This window comes from Gadus chalcogrammus, chromosome 2, assembly GCF_026213295.1.
Source record: "Gadus chalcogrammus isolate NIFS_2021 chromosome 2, NIFS_Gcha_1.0, whole genome shotgun sequence".
Taxonomy (NCBI): Eukaryota; Metazoa; Chordata; class Actinopteri; order Gadiformes; family Gadidae; genus Gadus; species Gadus chalcogrammus.
In genome coordinates, this window is record NC_079413.1 from 14394601 (window position 1) to 14413972 (window position 19372).

At 43.2% G+C, this 19372-nt stretch overlaps 1 protein-coding gene across 2 annotated transcripts in view; it reads left to right on the forward strand.

Moving 5' to 3' along the window:
- Positions 1–19009, forward strand: part of jupb (junction plakoglobin b) — a 73169-nt gene extending 54160 nt beyond the window's left edge. For both annotated transcript variants that reach the window (XM_056582187.1, XM_056582198.1), the window contains 7 exons: positions 4874–5026; positions 5927–6046; positions 6877–7027; positions 9542–9663; positions 12422–12464; positions 15980–16127; positions 16480–19009. In XM_056582187.1, the coding sequence (XP_056438162.1) occupies positions 4874–5026; positions 5927–6046; positions 6877–7027; positions 9542–9663; positions 12422–12464; positions 15980–16116 (726 nt within the window). In that variant the 3' untranslated portion in view covers positions 16117–16127; positions 16480–19009. The remainder of the gene's footprint in view (positions 1–4873; positions 5027–5926; positions 6047–6876; positions 7028–9541; positions 9664–12421; positions 12465–15979; positions 16128–16479) is intronic.
- Positions 19010–19372: the final 363 nt, after the last annotated feature.

Consider the following 19372-nt stretch of genomic DNA (forward strand, 5'->3'; position numbering starts at 1 on the left):
TGTATGCACGTGTATGTATATACGTGTGTGTATATATGTGTGCAGGTGTGTGTATAAACGTGTTTATGTGTGCACGTGTGTCTATAGTGTCTGTGTGTGTGTGTGTGTGTGTGTGTGTGTGTGTGTGTGTATGTGTGTGTGTGTGTGTGTGTGTGTGTGTGTGTGTGTGTGTGTGTGTGTATGTGTGCACGTGTGAGTTTATAGTGTGTGTCTTTGTGTGTGTGTGTGTGTGTGTGTGTGTGTGTGTGTGTGTGTGTGTGTGTGTGTGTGTGTGTGTGTGTGTGTGTGTGTGTGTGCAGGCATGCTGCGGATATGAAGGGGAATGCTGCAGATATGCTATTGGTTTATGTTTTGTGTTCTGAAGGATTCTTAAGAAGCAGTCTTTTCCCTCCCCCCCCCCCCACCCCCTTGTGCTGCACAGTGGATGTAAACCCTGCCACCGCTGAGTCCCCGTTCCGTTGTTAAGACACAATTGATTGGCTTCCAAGCATTTGGCAAACGAAACACGAGAAGCACAAACAGAGGGAATTAACATAGACCCCCGACAGAGTGCTTCTTCTTATTGGGCCTGTGATTGTGACATTTGTCTGAAAACCAGGCTGCGAGACGTTTTCCCTTTTTGTACAGATGTATTTATGTGTTGGTATAGCAGGCCTTGCGTCACTGCAATTGGACCACAACAACACGGGAGAGAGAGAGAGGCCTGTATGCCTGGCTGTGATTGGCTGTAATTGCAGTCTGTCAATCTCTGTGTCGGGCGGGTTCCGGGACATTTTCTATCTTTCTATGACTTTTGCATTCCTGTGTTAGAGGTCTCTGAGATGGCTCCATACTGTGACCAATTATGTACAGGATCCCTGCTCTGTCTCCTGTGTATTCATCTTTAGCAAAAACTAAAGCAATAATAGCCTTAGTCACCTTTTCTGTTGGACAATAAGTAATTGTATTGAGAGAATCAATTCAGACTGTTAAAATTCTCTGAGCTCAATTGCCATATTTTTTCTTTGCACTTTATATTGAAGAAAAAAGCGAATGAGGTTACTAACAGATGTCATTTGCGAATATCAACCCGTAAATCCGCAAATAACGACATTGCATGAAAACAATAAACAGACAAAAAATAATAAATGCATCACACGCACACACACGCACGCACACACACACAAACACATACACACACACACACACACACACACACACACACAGATACACATACAAATACACACACCACACACATTGTTTTCACTCTTTCTCTTTCTCTCTTATTAATTATAATCATTATAATATGATAATTTGTATGATTATTGTTATCAACGTATTTTTATTCTCTCTCTCGCTCTCTCTCTTTAGTCTTCTAATGTTTCTGTCTCAATCTACTTTTCTTTACTTTTCTCTATTAATATTTCTTGTTCTCTCACACACACACACACACACACACACACACACACACACACACACACACACACACACACACACACACACACACACACACACACACACATGACCACACAGAAAGTAGCCGAGCGCTGTCCATCCAGGCAGATGACATTAATGAACTGGGCCCTGGTGCTTAATGATATGGAATGGAGGGTGAACAGTGTGAGGCACTGACATGGACCAGTAAGCTAGCACTAAATACGGAGTGAGCGAGCCTATAAGAGCCTGGCAGAGATTGTTTTTTTTGAAGGGGTGGGGTAGGGGGAGGTTAAAAAGCGAGAAAAGAAGAAGAAGAATTGCTTTGCTTAATGAAAAAAGGATAAAGCGAGAGAGAGAGAGAGAAAGAGATAGTGGGAGAGAGAGATAGTGGGAGAGCTAGAGAGAGGGAGATAGAGGGGGAAAGTCGAGGCTTGCAGAATGTCGATGGCATCACATCGTCAGAGGGCTGTGGGCCGAGATAGAGGGACGCCAGGGGAAGATAGGGAGAGTGCACGCGGGACAAAGTGAGCGCCGCGGGGGGGATTAGGGAGAACGGGCCTCACGCATCATGTATTCCATAATTGCGTTAAGAAGTACTTCTTATATTGAATATATAATGCAGCTGCTTATGCAGCTAGAAGTTATCTTAATGCCGCTTGTACATTATCACAGGTCACAGGCAAACTCGGTCATGAGAAATGTATTTCATTGTGAAAAAGGGGAAAGAAAAGACCCGAGATTGTCTTAGAACTGAATTCCCGTGCTACTGATATTGTTTCAATTTATGTGCTTCTTACAGTGCAGTGGTTTTATTCTCATCATGTACAAAACGGAGAAACAGAACCTGCAATTGTAAGAAGTTTTTTTTACGCATGGGTTTCGTCTTTTCTTACCAAAGCCAGATTCCTCCCCCAAGTTAGATGGTTTAATGCTATCGTTTGATCGGATATTGTGAAGTAATTATCAAGTCATTCCAGAGTTTTCTGCAGTAATCAAAATTTGAGGTACCTCACAAATATAGAGTTGGACAACGTGGCTTATTGATCCAGGATTACTAATATGTTATCGATCTTGGGGGGAATAGGAGAATGTGAGCTAGTTGATCAAAACCATTGGTAGAACAAAGTGTTTCTGATCAATCGTGGGGTCATTGGCGATAAAAAGAGCGCTTGTGTGTCAGGCTTAGTCCAGTTGACCCAATAACCAACCGAGGCACTGGATATATTTAGAGTTGCAAGAATCTGTTCCGCTCTCTCAATCCCTCTGGTTGTCACTGAACAGAAAGAAATCAGACAACAGAAATCACATGCTGTGGAACACGACAAGGTGAAATTGTCAAGGTGGACATTGATATTCCTTCACATCAGTGTGGTTATTTTCCATCCGTGCCGTCTGGCCCTGTGTCAAAGAGGTTGAATCTCCGTCACTCTGGTGCCTTGGCAGGGAACCCGGGACTTTAAAAAAAGATCAGAAGGCTAGTATCTACTCCTGGCCGGGGGGGAAGTGAGCCAACCGCGGCTGGTTTGGTTACCGTCAATCAAATCTTTGCAATTTTTTTTACAGATGTAAGAGCTCTTTGAGCCATCCCCAAACTTTTTCCATCAGAGTTTTTCTCAACCCCCTTTGGTTGGGGGTCAACTGTCAGTTAGAAAGGCTACCACCTGTAGCCTGAAGAGGATGCGGATGAGGTGGTGGTGGTGGTGGTGGAGGTGGTGGTGATGGGAGATTTCTTGCTCTGCCCCTGGTAGACAAGGTGACGGGGCGAAATGCTATCGCTAGCGATGCGGTGCCACTTGCTGAGGCAGTCAAAACAAGGAGGGCCTTCCTCGTCTCTGTCTCCCACCCCGGGCTTTTCGGGGTGGGTGAGGAGCGGAGAGACGCTTCACCCCTGAGCTGGAGCAGCAGGATTAAAGGTCCTAGCAGGTTGTTACTGTGGGTACCAGACAGCCTTTAGATCCCACTTACTGCGAACACACCGATATATATACACTAGGAGTGACTTGGATTCTTCCACGATTAAATTGTTAGATTGAAAAATATTCATTTGGCGGCGTCTTTCATCGTCGAGTCGAAAAACTGTTGCGAAAACTGTGAGCGTTTAACAGCGGGATGTTCCATTGGGAGGACAGGGGTGCTAAATGAGTGATACCACAGCATTCCTGGGCTTCTAGAAGGAAAAGGTGTACACGTTATGTAATGGGTTTCAATTAGGGATTCTTCATTTTGGAACCATTAGAGAGTAACCCAAAAAGTAAAAATGCATCTGTCAACAGCAGCTGTCATATAATCAAACTGGCACTGGTGAAAATCATTCCCTCTGTCGGTTCTCGGTAGTTTATTTGTGCTGTTCCGCTTAATTGAATGGCGCCGCATGAATGGTGCATTCACATTTATTTTAAAGGGGGATCAGATGTTAATACTGTGTGACACAGTGATACAGTGTCACAGAAGCTCTCTGTCGCCATTGAGACTGTCCACTGTTTGAATTCATTGATGTTTTACATTCATTCAGGCATATTGTTCGTCTATATTATAATTTATTAGGCTAATAGAAGCCTACATTTTTCAATTTGAATGTTGATACTGACAGGAAGGGACACTACTGTCATATTGTGAAGTATGGTAATTGGTAAATGGATTGCATTTGTGGCATACTTTTCTAAGCGCCCAAAGTACTTTTAGAATATCGCCTAACATTCACCCATTCACCCATTCACACAGAAACCGGGAGCTCGTCGGGAGCAATTAGTGCTCGGTGACCAACTCGGGGCCACCTAAACACTGTTATGAGGATCCAGGGATATAACGTAATATTTACACAGGCACACACACACACAGTACACGCCAATGTATTACACACAAACATATATTTTCTACACCTACATAAACGTGTGTGTGTGTGTGTGTGTGTGTGTGTGTGTGTGTGTGTGTGTGTGTGTGTGTGTGTGTGTGTGTGTGTGTGTGTGTGTGTGTGTGTGTGTGTGTGTGTGTGTATTTCTACATTTTCTACAACACACTACTGCTGTGAAACCATGTATTCATTCATCCATACACGGATACAGAGACACACGGTTGGATAATATTCAACACAACAGAAGCAGCATCTTCTGGTTTCATTCAGACAAAACTGTCCTGTGGCTTAACACCCCTTGCCCACCGCATCCGTCCGTTGACGAATCTCATTGACTTTGCATGGGGCGATCCCGAAATGCATTGTAGGTCTGTCCGTTCCGTCGGCTCCGTCTCTTGCGTTCAGAAGTTAAGAAAAAAAAATATTTTCAGGCCGCAGCGGATCCGTCAGCCAATCGTGATTGCGTCTGGCTCCGTCTGCAAATACCACTCCCCCATCCGTCAGACACGCCTTCCGTCGTCCGTTGACAGACGGATGCAGTGGGCAAGCTGCGTTAGTTTCTGAGAAGAATCACTCACCCCCGCTTGTGGTCTTTCCATTGGTCAGGCGACGGTGGGTTTGATCCGGAACCTGGCGCTGTGCCCGACCAATCAGGCGCCGCTGAGAGAGGCCGGAGCCATCCCACGCTTGGTCAACCTGCTGCTTAAGGCTCACCAGGACACGCAGAGACACAGCTCCTCTGGCCAGCAGACCTACCAGGTGAGGAGCGCGCACACAGACACACACAGACACACACAAACAGATGGACAGACACTCTCTCACACTCTCACACACACAGAGACAGACACACACACAGACAGACAGACAGACGGACGGACGGACAGACAGACACACAAACACAGTGTCTTCCGGCAGTTTGTACGCTACCTGAGATGAATTTAAAACTGTTGAGCAAACTCTCAAAACCCTAATCTCATTCTCTCTCTCAACAAATGTCTTTGTCACTCCCTGCATCTCTTTGTCCTTCCCTTTCTTTCCCCCTCTGTGTTTACTGGTGCTGAACTTTTTTTCCTCTACATATCTTTCCTTCATTTCCTCCATTTCCCCCTCTGTGTTTCCAGGGTCCTACTCTTCCATCCGGTCTCTCTCTGTCTTACTGTCTATTTCTCTTTCTCTCTTTCTTAATTTAATTCAATTCAATTAAATTCAAAAGATCTTTTTTGGCATGGGAAATAAAGCTATTCAAACATACAACAAAAGTTAAAAGAGAAAGGGAACAATGATTATCATTCCAAGTACAGAAAATACGGTAATGTAGTAGAGGTATTGAAGCAAACTTTTCCCCGGATCTGGGCCAAAGAACGAATCTTAACCCATCTCTGTAGCCATTATTGACTGGACAATGTAGACGGGCAATACAACAAACAGAGCTTAGAAGATACTAATATATGAAATACTATAAAATGGTTAAATATACAATGATAAAATATATGCGGATACAGTTGGTATGAAGGTTTGATGTGCATTATGTAATATCTCTGTCTTTCTGCATTTCTGCATTTCTCTCCCTCTCTCTCTCTCTCTCTCTCTCTCTCTCTCTCTCTCTCTCTCTCTCTCTCTCTCTCTCTCTCTCTCTCTCTCTCTCTCTCTGGATGTCAGGATGGGGTGAGGATGGAGGAGATAGTGGAGGGCTGTACTGGGGCGCTCCACATCCTGGCAAGAGATCCCTTCAACAGGGGAGAGATCGCCAGCATGCAGACCATACCATTGTTTGTGCAGGTACCATACTGCACACACACACACACACACACTCCCATATATATGGATACATCCCAGTCTTTTGCAGCACAAATCGCAGGCAAAAAGGAAGAGAGCGCCAGATAAAAAGAGGCGTGTTCCAATCCGCCAGAGGTAAAAAAGACGCATGATGACCACAAAGGCGTTATGCCCACGAAAGGTGACAGCGGATGCGGAGGTCCACAGAACCGCAGTACACACCGAGCTTCACCAGATATCGGTCATGATAGAACTAATGTTGGAATATAACTGTGTTCTGTCTGTGTATATTGTATACCATCCAATTGATTCAGTAGGCCTGTACCAAAACGTACAAAATGTCTCTAAACGAACGTATCTCTCATTGATTATTGAAGGTATTTTTTTCACCATCACAGATATTATTTTGTGTGTTCCGTCGGTCTGCAACAAACCAAGTGTATCATGTGTCTCTCAAACGAATCAGTCGACTTTACAGCTGTTATTAACAAACTAAATACAATAAGTGTGTGTGTGTTGTCATGTTGGAGACACATCACCATGTTCACAGGGTAGAGATCTCAACCGCTAGATTTGTTATTATTCCTTCTTTCATATAATTATATTCGGCGTACCAGTCATTAAAGAATATACAAAAATAAGATATTGTGTGTGTTGTTGCATCAGACAAATCGCCCTGAGCACAGACTGATTGACTTTGCATGTATATGCGTTTGTGTGTGCATGTGTGTGTGCATGTTTGTTTGTGTGTGTGTGTGTGTGTGTGCTTGCGTGCGTGTGTGTGTGTGTGTATGTGCGTGTGTGTGCGTGCGTGCGTGCGTGTGTCTCCCCAGCTCCTGTACTCGTACGTGGAGAATGTGAAGCGCGTGTCGGCGGGCGTGCTGTGTGAGCTGGCGCTGGACAAGCAGTCGGCCGAGCTCATCGACGCCGAGGGGGCTTCGGCCCCCCTCATGGAGCTGCTGCACTCCAACAACGAGGGCATCGGTGGGCGCACACACACACACACGTATATATACACAGACACACACACACACACGCACACATATATAGACACAAATACACACAAATATATACATACACACACGTATATATACACAAACACACGTATATATACAGACACACACACACACACACACCAGAGATGGAAATTAATAATTTTTTTGCCCACCAGCCACTGTGGCAGGTAGATTTAAAAATCTACCAGCCACTCATCTTTTTTCCTTTTTTATATATGCGTACATTTTAAAGAATATAATATCAACAATAGATAAGCAAAGTGTTTTTCATACATCATCATAATTTTACTCTAAGTAGGTGCTACCAAGGAACTGAGTTGAAAATGTTGCAGTCACCGCATATGATAAACAATACACAGGGATCTGCCAAGTCATGTTTATTTCAAAGGTGTTACGATGACAAGTTTGGGGATAATTCATCTATACAAAGTATTTTCAATAAAGAACAAATTGACATATTAACAATAAAACAACATTATAAGTCAATAGGAACATTATTTTTTCAGTGCACTGGCTATCATACTTACATAAGTACTATCATCCGCCACCTGTACCTGGCCTACACTCTCCTCAGCTGTTCTCTTTCCTCCGGTGAGGAAACGCAACATTGCTTTCTCTAGTAGTTCTTTCTTTATATGTCAATAATTAGCCTAGCATACTATACCGAATGTTGATACCGGCATATTATCTCTATGGTTACCGGTATATTATCCCGGATGTTGACAGTCGCAGTTCAGCAAAAGAGGCGTAGAAGAAGGGAGCCGGATGTTGACCGTATAGGTTGTGGAACTGTGCAGCGCCGTATGACGAATGAATTAAATATGCAAATTTGATCAGACCAGACTGGAAAGTATTACCCGACACAGTGGCGGGTGAAGTGACACAATTTACCCGCCACCATGCAAATCCACCCGCAAATGGTGTGTCGCACACACACGCACACACACACACACACACACACACACACACACACACACACACACACACACACACACACACACACACACACACACACACACACACACACACACACACACACACACACACACACACAGACACACACACGTATAGACACATACACACACGAATATATATATACACACACACATACACACACGTATATATACATACAGACAGACACACACACACAGACACAGGTATATATAGACACACACACACACATATACACACACACATATATGCATGCATATAGATATACTCATGCATACCAAAATGCATTCACACCCGCACTTGCAAAAACACACAAAAATCCAATCCAATTACATCTCCCTCACATATTTACTCAGTAAATAGCAGGCACGAAAAAGTGCACGGCCATAGAATATAAATAATCTTAAACCAATCAAAATCCAAAAGCTTTTAATTAGGAGACGGTTATTATTGTACATGAAAGACATTTGTTTATTTTATGTGAATCAGACTTCTTTTTCTTCTTCTGAATTATTTTTCAACTCTCCCCATCTCTCTCGCAGTTTACTCACATTCTGGAATTGGGCAGTTGGCCGTCAATTGACATCCATTTTATCCCAAATGAGTTTTCACTTGCTCCCGTAGCTGCATCTTGCTTTTGTCCAACCCCAGGCAAGTGCATTCAATCTGTCCTGGCTATGAAGCTTTCTCTAATAGCGGCCACACAAAAAAAACAATCCCAAAGTTTCGATTCTGTGTTTACTCTTAACCACTAGTGTCTCCGTTTGCTCACAGAAACAGAGAGACTGAGGAATTCAGTTACATTTCTGTTCGAAGATAGTGTGAATGCGTTGCATGCAGTGTGATGAATTCACTCTGCATTCTGAGTGCAAAGCAGCATTTCAATAGGGGGCTTGTTTTTATAAACTCCTTTGTCCTGCAGCCTAGTCATTCTGTGTAGACACGCCACTGTGCATGCTCACAGACTTGGAGACAGAGACCGAGAGGCAAGAAGTTGGAATTGTTTGGAACGTTAACTGCATTGGTTTGCAACACTGTGGTAAATCCTCGACCAAAGTTTTTGGTATTGCTTCCGGCTGCAACAGACTGTCCCAGCAGGAAAAGGGTTAAAGTTGTCTTCAGTCAACATCCTCGTTCTATTGACGTTCTTACGACCGGGACCTGAGAGCTGCAATGTTCCGATCGGTTAGAAAAACACCCACTCCTACCCCTTACCCAGGCGACTTATTGAAATATCGCTCTGCACTCCAGAATCCAGGATTATCACACTGCTTATAACGCAGGCACTATCTTGGCACAGAATTGGAACCGTCCGCCTTCAATCTCTTAAGTCTATGAGCAGGCACGGTGGAGTGAAAACATAGCATAAAAAACTTGGGAATCGGTTCAGTTTGTGGGCACTACCAGAGAAAACGACCGAGCAAGGAGGGCATTTAGTCTGTGTTGACTTGTGTCGGACTGAACCAAGATCGGGGCTAATCATCCTGGAGTGTGTAGCCAGCATTACTGACCTGAGTACCCCCCCATCCAGCAACCTACGCGGCCGCCGTGCTCTTCCGCATCTCGGAGGACAAGAGCTCCGACTACAGGAAGAGGGTCTCCGTGGAGCTCACCCACTCCCTCTTCAAGCATGACCCCGCGGCCTGGGAAATGGTGAGAGCTTGTTTGTGTGGGTGTTTGTGTTGTCAGTGTTGATGTGCATGTACGTGTGTACGTGTGTACGTGTGTGCGTGTGTGCGTGTGTGTGTGTGTGTGTGTGTGTGTGTGTGTGTGTTTGTGTGTGTGTGTGTGTGTGTGTGTGTGTGTGTGTGTGTGTTGTCAGTGTTGGCGTGCATGTACGTAGGTGTCTGTGTGTGTGTGTGCACTTCACCATTATCAAGGTAGCATTATGAAAATCTGATAACATATTAAAATGATCAAATCACAACATTAAACATATTCCTGAATCATTAATCAAGGTGATTATTAGGCATCCACCCAAAGTCCTGCAAAAACATTTCAAAACGCGGGTTCAGGGACGCAACGTCCACACGGGCTGCAGACAAGTTAAGAAAGAAACAACAAGCAGGTCTAATAGCTGGCCACTGCATGGCAACAGGACCATGATTATGCAATCAGACTATGGCTCCATGTACTGTAACACAACTGTTTTTGTGAGGGTTTGGAGAACTCTTCATTTCCATGTAATGTAGCAAAACTGTTAATTTAAGCATTTGGCCTTGAAACACTGAGCGGCATACCGCAGCTGCTGGCATTCTGCTCGCTGTCTTCATTTAGTGACGGATGAATCGGGTCAGAGAGTACTTGGATATTTGTTTTGAACGCATCTTTTAGATGTGGATTATTAGGAGGATGCTAAAGACTGGATTACTGTTCCAAACGACATGGGGCAGAGTAGATAACGATCTAATTTGTGGTTCTGATCGATTGTTTTGTTTTCCCCTCGTTTCTCCGCAGAAGCGATCGCTGTAATGCACATCGCATTTTAATTGCCATTGTGAATATATTTTCATTTGTTTTTCGCATGGCTGTCATTTTGACCACGATCTAGCGAACACAAAAATTCACGATTCCGAATCACCAGATTGTCGCCACTCCCTGCACGGTATTACCCTAGAAGTAATTGTGCAAAAATAAGTTGAGAGCAGGTACATGATGAGCAGGTGTCCTGGGTTCAGCAAGTAGCATCTTGAAAGTTTGTACGAGTCATGAGGGGAACATCGGCGGGTGCTGGAAAACATTTTGTTCCCTCTGTAAACCTTTGCTGGATAAAAATAAAAGCGGTAGATGGGAGAGAGAGAGAGAGAGAGAGAGAGAGAGAGAGAGAGAGAGAGAGAGAGAGAGAGAGAGAGAGAGAGAGAGAGAGAGAGAGAGAGAGAGAGAGAGAGAGAGAGAGAGAGAGAGAGGTCCCTCCCTGTCTTAAGGTCCTTTGACGTTGTTCACATCAATTTATTTCCATATTGCAATAATGCAACATTCTTTTCATTTGCATCAAGGTAGTTTTTAAAGCTCTAATCATCGAATAAATCACTTTAACCAATCACACCGATGTATATGTGGTATGACATGGCGGAAATAACAGCCTATTAATGTTTCTCAACACAGTACTCTTATTGCATCCACAGTGGTAAACCACATTTATAGATAATTATCGCTATCTGTTATATCTATTGATTGTTCATCATCTAGATAGCAGTTGGTAGCTCAAGCCAATGTTTACGTCCACTGCGGCAGGTGAATATAGATTGCTTTCGATAACATGTATCCTAAAGTTATACAAACTTCCTCCTAAAGAGCGATAGCCCATTTTAGTTACAACCTCAAAAACAAACGTCTCCAAAACATGGCTGTATGAATGCACACCCAGTTATCATAATCCCTTTCATCTGTGGTCAGACATTCAGCACTTATTTACTCTTGGATTGGTAGGGAAAACAATTATTTTGAGTTTATTTGAATCCTCTAAACACATTGAATATTTTGTTGCAAGGAATAGCACAATCTCGTCATCATAAGGCTCTGTATGTTGAATAGTTCTTCCAGGTGGCATCGCTGTTAAACAAAATAGCTTTGCCGCCGACATTTTCATCTGCTTTTTTCTTGCTTTTATTCGCTACCTGTCCGTTGTTGTGAAAGGACCTTTTGACATGCTTTACGGGCCTGACAAGAGGCTCTCTCCTACCTACCAACCTATCTTTTTCTCTCTCTCTCTCCTTTTCTCTCTTTCTCCCTCCCGCTCTCTCACTTGATAAGCTAAAACCTTTTGTTCGTAGTAACATTAAAATAAATCGTGCAATAAAGTTCTCTCTTTCTTTTTCTCTCAGCCTGTGTCTCTGTGTCTCCATCACAGTGTCATGTCTTCCCCTAGGCTAGCTGGCCCTATATCAAACACAGCCACCTCCCCACCATCCATTCTCTCTCTCTCTCTCTCTCTCTCTCTCTCTCTCTCTCTCTCTCTCTCTCTCTCTCTCTCCCATATACACATGCTCACACACGTTATACACTAGTTCATCTCACACAAATAGTCCTTGCCATCTATCCACTTTCTTTGGGTGCTCCCCTACAGACATCTGCCCAGACTAGTTCACGCACGCCCACACGCTCGCACACAATCCTGTCGGTTTGGACTACATGAAAGATATTCCATTTAGCATTTAGTGGACGCTGTTATCCACAAGGGGCTTACAACCGGCCCCGTATCTTGAGACGAACCCGGAGGTGGGCTTGCGCGATTTAGGCTGGCTTCGCAATCATACCATCCCCTGATGGTATGCACATACTCTTGGCATGCCCTGGCCCCAGTAGGAATCAAACCCTCTAGCCCCTGGCACTGCCATGCTCAAACAGCAGAGCTGGACCGGACCGCTCTTTAGATAAGAAATTGATACTTTCTTTCTTTCTCCCTCTCCAGGCTCATCATGTGATGCCTATGGAGCCCACCTACCTGGCAGACGGTAAGTGTGGACACTGTTCAGTGCATCGCTTGTTGAATGTTACGTGAGGTAGTGTTAATCAATACACTGCTAATACTAAGAGCTAGTAAGAGTTAGCTAGAAGCAAACCCCCTGTTTCAGCTCGAATTGTAACACTTATGAAAAGTAAAGAAATTGCTCTAGGGCTGAGGGTTTTGGGGAGGAGGGGGGATGTGCTATCCCCATGGTTAAGGCGCACGCTAACCTTGTACAGCATTTTCCTTTGGTGTAGTGGCACGATAAGGACCCAAGAACTCAACATCGTTTGACGCAATGGAATAGGAAAACGAATCAAATCCATCGTGGTGATTTATGTTTTGTCCCCAGCCTTGTTTGTTTCGGTCCATGCAGTGTTCTGCAGCACAGTGAAGATCACATTCAGGCCTGCCTCCGTTTTTAAAACAAACACCGTCAGAACAATAGTAAACACTCAAGCTTCAAATGCAGATTAATAAGGACCCTTGCTAATACCTAACAACACCAACATATTTATTTTGCCAAGTGCCCCAGGGGCCATTTGGCTCCTAGAGCCACAGGCTTTCTCTTAAAGGGGCAGTGCATCGGAGATCTTTTTGTTGTTTTAAACAAGGTAATTTTGTTTTCAATATCTTCCACATAGTTTTCAGTGCCATTTTGTGTCTGCAACTGAAACATCATCATTTTGAGAACACGGGTGTAAAATCCTCTACTTTTGCCAATCACTGCCAAATTGCGTTCTCTTGGAGACAACGAAAGTGCCTTTCCAAGCCCTTCGAAGCCGTGAGGGGGGGACACCAGCAGTGAGCTGTGTGTGTGTTGACCTCTGTCTGCGCAGTGGTTGATTTTAAATGTGTGTGTTCGAGAGATGGTTAAGCTTCTTGGACACTTATAGCATTACCCCACACAGTGTGTGGCACACTTCATATTCAACATCGCTGATTATATCACTCCTACACAACGACGGTACTATTTAAAGAAAGGATTGCAAAGTTGGCATTGGTCGTTACCATGGGGATAACACGCCTCCACCCCTCGTCCCTAAAACAATTTTTTTTAAATCTCATGGTTTTCAAATTCGAGCTGAACATGGGGGTTCAGTTACACGTTCATATGATGAATTAGAGTCTCTCTCTCTCTCTCTCTCTCTCTCTCTCTCTCTCTCTCTCTCTCTCTCTCTCCCACTCTTTTTCTCTCTCTCTCTCCAACTTTTTCTCTCCCAAGTTTGTTCACTTTAGTTGATGGTGAGTCAAAGCATATAGGATCATATTCATTTATGTATGTGTCGTAGGATTGTATGAATAAAAAGGTTGCTGTTGTCGTTCTGTTCAAAAATCGTATCACTCACACATGTAACATACACCATAAACACCAATACATACAACCAGCACGAACAAACATTATGTTCCATCACACACAACACCTAAGATATATGTGTGTGTGAGGCAATCATGCAAACAGAACTCCTGCTGCCAAGCCAATATGCTGTGGCATATGTCTGTTGTGTGTTTGTGTGCGTGAGCGTGTGCATGTGTGCGTGTGTGTGCGTGTGTGTGCGCGCGTCTGTGTGTGTGTGTGTGTAAGACTCATTAAAAGCTGTGATCTCCTTGTCATTTTTTCCAAGATCCTCTAATCCTCTGCAATAGCCCACGCACACACACATGGAAACACACACACACACACACACACACACACACACACACACACACACACACACACACACACACACACACACACACACACACACACACACACAATCATGCAGACATTCTGGCACGTACCAATGTTCCAACACACAGACAAAGCTTTCAGGAATTCTAATGGAGGTTAGTTGAAGGTGCTGTATAATGTATGGATGTATGGTAATATCTGGGATGTCTCCATCAACCTGTCTGTCTGTCCGTCTGTCTATCTACACTACATATAATGGCCGTCACCCTGGCTTGTCTCTCTGGGTGTCTGTCTGTAGGTTTGTCTGTCCATCTGTCTAGACCAGTGATTCCCAAACTTTGAACAATCATGTGCATGTCTGTGACAATTGTCAATTTCGAGTAATTTTTTTGTTCTACTTCATAAACAAAAAGTTAACACTCACATACATGCATATATAACACATAAATACGAGACAGAATAACCAATATTCTGGAGCGTTTGTAAGCTTACTCTACAAAGGGGATGAAGAACAATGAATGACAGGTATTTTGTTTATCTTTACGCGAGAAAATAAACATAGCTGCCATGGATAGTCATTGGCTGAAGGAATTGTCTGCTGTCATGTCATAGGTATTACATCCACACAAATATCAAAACAATGGTGTTTGTCTGCCCAATATTCTCCAGCCTTGCTTTCAAAGATATTAATAAATGTGTCGGTTTTCGCCTAACATAATGTTATTGACTAAGAGGAAAAAACTTTCAGCGACTTACAGACAAAACGTCGCTGTTGTCATGGTAACGTCAACGACCGAGAGCAAGCAGGGTAGTCAGTGCGTATGAGTTTCCCATCATGGCTAAGCGGACGTTGAGGGTCGTTAAGGCGGGCTGCATATATATTTTCTGTCTGTCTAACTATTTGTCTGTTTGTCTGTCTGGAGGTATGTTGGTCTATCTCTCTAGCTACATTATCTGCTGTCATCATCTGTCTGTCTAACTATCTGCTATCAGTCGTTCGGCAATAGCTCAGGAGGTAGAGTGGGTTGGCTGGTAACCGCAAGGTTGCTAGTTAGTGTTAGGCTCCTCCTATCTGGGTGTCGAGATGTCTGAGCAAGCACCTAAACTAAACTGCTCCCGACGAGCTGGCTGTCGCCTCACATGGTTGACTCCGCCGTCGGTGTGTACATGAATGGGTGAATGTCAGGCAATATTCTAAAGCACTTTGTATAAAAGCGCTATATAAATGCAGTCCATTTACCATTTACCTTCTGCCTGTCTGTCGGCCTCTATACTATCTGCTCTCAGTCTTGCTGCCTGTAATTACTGGCAGAGAGGTCATGGTGTGCAGCCTCATAATGGAGTTCATGATTCAATGTTCTATAGATACTATACTGTATAGTACATTGATCATGAACCTGGAGCTGGCCACCATCGCGTATAGAATCTATACGCTCCATCTAAGAGACAAGCACACATTGTCCACCCATCAGGCCAGAACACACACACACCAACACACACATTTCCTAAAGAGAAATTGCTGAAAGGTAATGACCCAGACATCAATTATGCTGCACTTAATAACTCATTATGTGTAGCGGTGGTTATGAAACGCAGAGAGAATTCAATTAAAGTTTGTCTAAGACTAGGAATCTAAGTCCAAATGAATGTGCCGTTTAACAATAGCCCCTGTTGGGTCGTTGGGTAGTCTTTAAATAATTATCTTAATTCTCTCTCTCTCTCTCTCTCTCTCTCTCTCTCTCTCTCTCTCTCTCTCTCTCTCTCTCTCTCTCTCTCTCTCTCTCTCTCTCTCTCATATATCTCTCATATTTCTCTCTCATATATCTTGTTCTCTGTGTGCCCTCTCCCAGAGCTCGATGGCTCCTACCCGACGTACGGCTACACAGACCTTCCCCTGGACACCCTGCCCCTTGACCCCGACCTTCACGAGTCCTACATGCCTGACATGACCTACGACCCCAGACACCCTTACCCGGAACCCCTCTAACAGGTTAACAGGTAAAGCAACACACACACACACACACACACACACACACACACACACACACACACACACACACACACACACACACACACACACACACACACACACACACACACACACACACACACACACATGTACACACATACACACACACACCTACACATACACACACACACACACACATTCTCTGATGCATATAGAGAATGAAGCAGATCCTCCTGTCTGTATTTGAATTAAATGTGTCATTGAACCAACTACATTCATCAAATAAATAAATATTTATATGCGGCATGAATTCCAACTATATGACTTTTGTAAGCCACTTGTAAGCCGTCCAATAACCCTAACGCCATATGTCTACGACAGCTCCCTGTCAGTGTTACAGGACATGGGACAACTAGGAGCAAGAAAAGATGGGATGGGGAAGGAAAAGGAAAGAGACGATTTGCTGTGCGTATGAAGAGGACCTGAAGGGGACCACGTTTGGAGAGGTTTTTAATCACAGAGGACTGGAACGGGATGAAATACAAAATACCACTTGGCAATCAAGAACCACTTTTAGGAGGAGGGATGTGTATTATACGTGTTCATTGTAAGTGTAAATGAAATGTTCTATCGTGTGTGTGTGCTTGTGTGTGAGGGAGCATGAGAGAGAGAGTGTGTGTGTGAGAGAACTAGTCAGAGAGAGTGTATGTGTGTGTGCATGCGTGTGCGTGTGTGTGTGTGTGCATACTTGGGGGAATGTTAGATGGGTGTCTTTTGTGAAGCAACGGATCGGAGCAACATTGCGTCAGGATGTTTGCAGATCCCATCTCACTCTGAGACGTTAGGGGAAACCGTCTGCTGCCAGATTTAACAAGCAGGCAGACACTTATTACCATCTGTTCAATCGTTTTTTCGGTAGCCCTATCATACCTTCAGGGCGGACAGATTGTATTCAACCACTTTTAGAACACAATGTATTTAAAGATACTGTTGGCTCTAATCCGAGAGATTTATTAGGATACATAATGGGTATTTTTGGCATTGAACCCTAAACCTTTTTATTCTGAGATTCAAAAATTATCTTTCCTTACACATCCGGTAGGATAAAACCTGTCTCTGTTGCTTCTAAAAGTGCCCATGTTGCATGCCTCAAACGGTCTAGAGGAGTCCTTTAGCATTTCTTAAGACAGGTCCTGGGGTGTGTCCACTCGTGGTTGTTGCATGGCAGTGTACCATGTGATTCTCTTAATATGTCCACCTCCTACACATAGAAGCAAAACAGGAACTCTAGTAGGGAGGACGCCGTTGATGTTAAAAAGCGCCATGCAGAACGGTCAGACTCTGCTGATCCGTCCAGGCGCGCTTTCTGTTAGCTCATAGCCAACACACCCTGCACTCAAACCATAGGTTAAGGGACAAAGAAAGCCTCCCAGATTACGAAAATATATCAATCGGTTCACCAAGCAGACCCACTAATATGCACTCAAAACTAACAGCACAAGTTTCAAGTGTCTATCTGTCTAGACACAGTCATTTAATACAATGCGCTTTGGAGAAAAAAAAAGAGATCAAAAACCAATTTTATACTGGTGTCTTCACCGCTTTGTGTATAGTGTATGGAAAGATGTGTCTTGTTTTTATTTTTTGTATGCTAATGTACATGCTTGTACTAGGTCTAGAAGCGGGAATGGCTGTGCTGTTAAAAGATGCAACATTTAAGAAATGAAGTTCCTAGAAGGAACATGGGGGAGAGAAAGAGACCAACAGTGCCCCCTGCTGGTTATACGCACTCCTGATCAGAATCCTTCATTATATGATTGACAAATAAAAAGGTTCCACTTTAAGCACCACATAAGTGTTTAAAGTTAAATGGACAAATTAAAAATTATATTTCAATAACAAATATTATATATATATATATATATATATATACAGGGTTATTGACTGATTTACTTCAGGATCTCATCAAACATTTCTGTTGAATTAATTCCTGAGGCCTTTTTTTATGAACCATGAACCCAACCACCAGGGGGGCATGCTGGCTTTGCTTCCTAATGTAGCAGACCGATGGAACCAGGGGAGGGGAGGAAGAGAGAAGGGGGACGTAAGCAGGGTTTCATGAGGTTGCCAAAGAGATTAACTTTGTGACAGTAATCATATTGGGTCTGTGTGCTTGCAGTGCACAGCCAAACAAAAGAGGACGAGAGAAAAAGTGTATGAACACATTCATAAGCAGAACAATATTGAATTGATACTAAATCAAATTCATAATTATCATCCAGTGAGTTTAATTTGCTTTGAAATTGAGACTGGATTTCCTGGTTTCACACACGTCAGGCTTCAAACTTATACAGTGAGCCTTTGAGTGAGGGAACGTCTTGAGATATTCGGATATCTCCAAAACATTTAAATGTGACATGTTAGAAACATGTTAAAAACACATGCATGCCACTGTTTGATTGAAAGAAGGACTGAATTCAAGATTTCCGGTGTGATTCAGAAATTAAACATTAAAACAAATGGAAGCACTGAGATGATGTATTGTGGATTTTTCAAGTCAAAGGAAAATGATGCACAAGTTATGATTACGAATGCAAATGTTTTTCCAATGGGTGTCAACTGTGGTTTACATCTCTGTGGACTGACAAAGGCCTGACACTGTGTGCTAACAATTGGGAAAATAACCCCCCAGAAATGTAATAGAGAGGCTATATATGTACAATGTTCCCATGTAATTGTTTTCCGCCCCAGTAAGATGAAGTTAATTAATCACCTCAAACAATCTGTCAGCCCATATCCATCTCACCTGGAAAGAAGAGGAAAAAAAGTTGTTTAACCGAGAGAGCAAATAAACGTGTAGAATATGTGTGGGATGTTGCGAAATAAAGCAAGGAAAACTTTTTTATTAAAAAGAAAATGTATTTCGTATTTTTTTACCTCAAGATACATGACTTGAAGATTTAGTACTACTACATGTAGCCTCTACATTTTGTTCATCATATGGGAAAATATAATGAGAATCCATATATCTGCAACCAGGGACAAGAAAACCCCAGTTAAAGACCAATTCATCTCTTTTTACCGCTAGAGTGCATGAAATACACTTATTATTTGAAAGCCCTTCTCACTAAGGCCAATGACAAGGCCTAAGCCTATAGTAATTTTACCCTAGTACTGAGTGTACTAGTGAACAAAGAGGTTATTTTAACACGATGTACAGCGAAACAAGTGTATTGGATTTGAATTTATTATTAGTGTTACTTTTGCAGTTTCC